The sequence below is a fragment of the Carlito syrichta genome, unplaced genomic scaffold (assembly GCF_000164805.1).
Source record: "Carlito syrichta isolate Samal-C Ts95f unplaced genomic scaffold, Tarsius_syrichta-2.0.1 Scaffold309265, whole genome shotgun sequence".
NCBI lineage: Eukaryota > Metazoa > Chordata > Mammalia > Primates > Tarsiidae > Carlito > Carlito syrichta.
This window is the reverse complement of record NW_007253361.1, coordinates 277,619-281,135: the sequence shown is the minus strand read 5'-3', so window position 1 is coordinate 281,135 and position 3,517 is coordinate 277,619. Positions and strand designations below refer to the sequence as shown.

General features: G+C 33.9%; 1 protein-coding gene across 1 annotated transcript; it reads left to right on the top strand.

Annotated features, from left to right (window-relative positions):
* The first annotated feature begins 246 nt into the window (after positions 1–246).
* On the top strand, positions 247–1,212 carry LOC103269450 (olfactory receptor 4K5-like). Its single transcript, XM_008067030.2, is given in 3 exon segments — positions 247–334; positions 337–494; positions 496–1,212. Coding segments are annotated over 3 exon segments (963 nt in total).
* The last annotated feature ends 2,305 nt before the right edge of the window (positions 1,213–3,517 follow it).

Genomic DNA, 3,517 nt, shown 5'->3' with positions numbered 1-3,517 from the left:
TTAAAAATCAAGGAGTTCTAATGGTACTGATCATATTATTAAGCACTATTTGGACATTCTTATACGTTCCTTATTACTATCCCGATATAGTATACGCAGTCTCTTCAAAATTTAGTGTTCAGCAAATACACATAGCTGAGATCTCCAGAATACTTTATGTAAAAAAAATGCTCTTGGTTAATAATTCGGATCCTTTTCTATTTTCTCATTTAGGGTTGTTTCAGAACAAATCTGAAGTCTGGACTCATGGATAAGGTCAATTCTTCAGTGGTGTCTGAGTTTATATTGCTGGGACTCTCTAGTTCTCAGGAACTCCAACTTTTCTTGTTTTATTTTTGGTGTTGTATGTGGTGATTGTGCTCGGAAATCTTCTCATTATCATCACAGTGACTTCTGATATCAGCCTGTACTCCCCCATGTACTTCCTCTTGGGAAACCTTTCCTTTGTTGACATGTGTCAGGCTTCTTTTGCTACCCCTAAGACGATAACAGATTTTTCTGAGTGAACACAAGACCATATCCTTCAGTGGCTGCATAGCCCAAATTTTCTTCATTCATTTTTTTACTGGAGGGGAGACGGTGCTACTTGTTTCCACGGCCTATGACGGATATGTAGCCATATGCAAACCTTTACACTATGTGATTATCATGAGCCGAAGGACATGTACTGTCTTGGTAATAACCGCCTGGGCGGTGGGCTTGGTGCACACATTAAGCCAGTTATCATTTACCGTGAACCTACCCTTTTGTGGACCTAATGTAGTAGATAGCTTTTTTGGTGACCTTCCTCGAGTGGCTAAACTGGTTTGCCTGGATTCTTACATCATTGAAATACTCATTGTGGCCAATAGTGGGATTCTTTCCCTAAGCACTTTCTCTTTCTTGGTCAGTTCTTACATCATTATTCTTGTCATGGTCTGGCTCAAGTCTTCGGCTGCAATGACCAAAGCATTTTCTACACTGGCTGCTCATGTCATGGTAGTAATATTATTCTTTGGACCTTGCATCTTAATCTATGTGTGGCCCTTTACCACCTATCCTGTGGATAAAGTTCTTGCCATATTTTACACCGTTTTCACTCCCATTCTAAACCCCATTATTTACACACTAAGGAACAGGGATATGAAAGCTGCCATGAGAAAAATTGTGACCCGTTACCTGAGGCCAAACAGAATTTTTGAAATGCCACTAATAGTGAGTACTCTTTATTAAGACAAAATTCCTTCAAATTCCTCAAATCAATACCCTGTCTATAAATATTTTCAGTGTATTTTTGTAGCATAGCTCAACTGTGAGGAAAGTATTATAATAAAGAAGACAATGAAGAGCTTATTAATTAACAAGACTTTTCCCAGGAATCACTTAAGCAAAAGTTAACTATTAAAAACTGAAAAAAATCATTGTTAATTAATCATTCTAGAAATACAGTATGGGTACTTCATAGATAGTATGTATTCATTCATTGCTTTGGTTGTAGGCAAATATGAATATGGGGAAAAAAGCAGCGAGAATCTAATTCTTTGGTGGGCATATATTTAAACATTTTCCTGGTCGTATGAGTTTCCTTATTGGCATTTCTAAAACATCCACATAGATGAATAGTATTTAAGAATTGAAACTGAATTCCCTAACAGCCAACCTACTGATTTAAGATAAGTACATAGGCTTATATGGAGATTGTTAGGTTATAAGATCCCTTCTCCAACATCAAATATGCCTATCCCATATGGTTTTCCAATAGCTAACAATGCTTTAAATATTTCATTTAAATGTCTCTGATCAGTTAGATAATTCCAGTTTCCTTTGAAATTAGAAGTTGTAGAAAAGAGAGGAGATTCTAGAAAGCTGAACCATTTCAATAACAAGTTTTTAGTCTGTACTGCTTCTTTTTTTTGTTCTTACAGTGCAACTTTCAGTGGTTAATGTTCAGGCCACTCAATGATACTCACCCTTCTGCAAGTTTTATTGTTAGTGTCAATATTAAATTCCCTGTCCTTCAGTTCATTATCTGCGTATCAGCTGTGTTCCAGGACAACCCAGAGAGCCTGCCCTCTTCCAGGAGGTCATTTTCATACCCTCTCCAAACAGCTATGAAACTCTTCAGCAGGGCATTCCCCTTCCAAATTTATTTCTTCCTTCATTTTTCTCCTTTAGCACTGAGGTATTTTTAGAGATTTTTATACCTATTTTAGTAGCTAATCCCTATTACTTGTTACTAATTTTTATATTAAAAGTTCTCTGTTCAAATTACCACAGTGGGTTCTGTCTCTTGACTAGAGTCTGACAGATATAATTTTAAGCATTGTGAAGATGTGAAGCAACTGGAAGCATTCAAAAGCATCTTAGACAAAATAATAATGAGAAAAGTCAGAAGCCAGCTGAACCAAAAAATGTCAGTAGTTTCATCTGTTTATAAACTGAAGTGAAATTCATCTTTTGGCATGCTTCAAAATGTAAGAAATGATGGCATTTTTTGAAGTAGAGGATATCAACTGGTAAACTGTTTAAAATTTCCTTCTCTGCTCCAAGCCAGAGTGACTATATTCATGACTAACTAGAGGTTTCTTTTTTGTTTTTGTTTGTTTGTTTGCTATTATTTTGTTTACTTGTTTTTCCAAAAAATTTTTTTTATTTTTGGGGGGGAATGTGATAAAGAACCTTATAGTGTGCTGTAATAAGAAAAAATACAAGTGTGTATAACATGTAATTCTTAATGATTGTATACAAATTTAATAATTAAAAATTCAGCCTTGCATTAAAAGATCCATCCTGAGAAACTTTCAATTTGAAAATATAAAGCTTGTATTTTTATCCTACCTCAGTCAAGATCCTTACTAAACCAGAAGCACTGTCACTTTGTTATTACATTTGCATGTCATGCATTCAATAATAAAAAATTTAAAATAAAGTCAGGAGTTCATAGATTTTTAAAGTCTTTTTTTCCAAAAATTTATTCAAATTGTTATAGTTCAAATAAAAACAAAAAGAGACATCTCTAATACTAATAGCAATGCATTTCTAATCTAATTTCTATCTAAAGGAGAATACTAAAGACACATAACTTTGTATTTTGGTTAGAATTGAGATATTAGGTATGGCAGAATTCAATTTTAGGTTTTGTTTGTAATAAAAATTAATATAGTTTGGCAATAAGTCTTTTAAATACACATATTTCAAAATAATAGGATGATATAATTTTTTTTCTGTCTGGTTCACAGATTCTACGGGTTTTTCCTGAACCACTGAGAAATTGACAGATAAATACTTTTAACTGTAGGAAAATGGAGAAAGAAGTGAACATTTTAGTAAATGTGAGAATAGCTCTAGTTAATTGCAGAAGTGTAAAGGAAAGTGTCTCGAGCTGATTGTCAAAAGACTTGGATTTAAACTCTGATCATGTTACTATTTTATGACTTTGAGCAGATTACTTAGCTTTTGATCAGGTCACCAATCTCTTCAAACTCCATTGTTTTTAGTGATTACTCTTAGGATAAAGAAAAGAAAAAAAATCTCATTA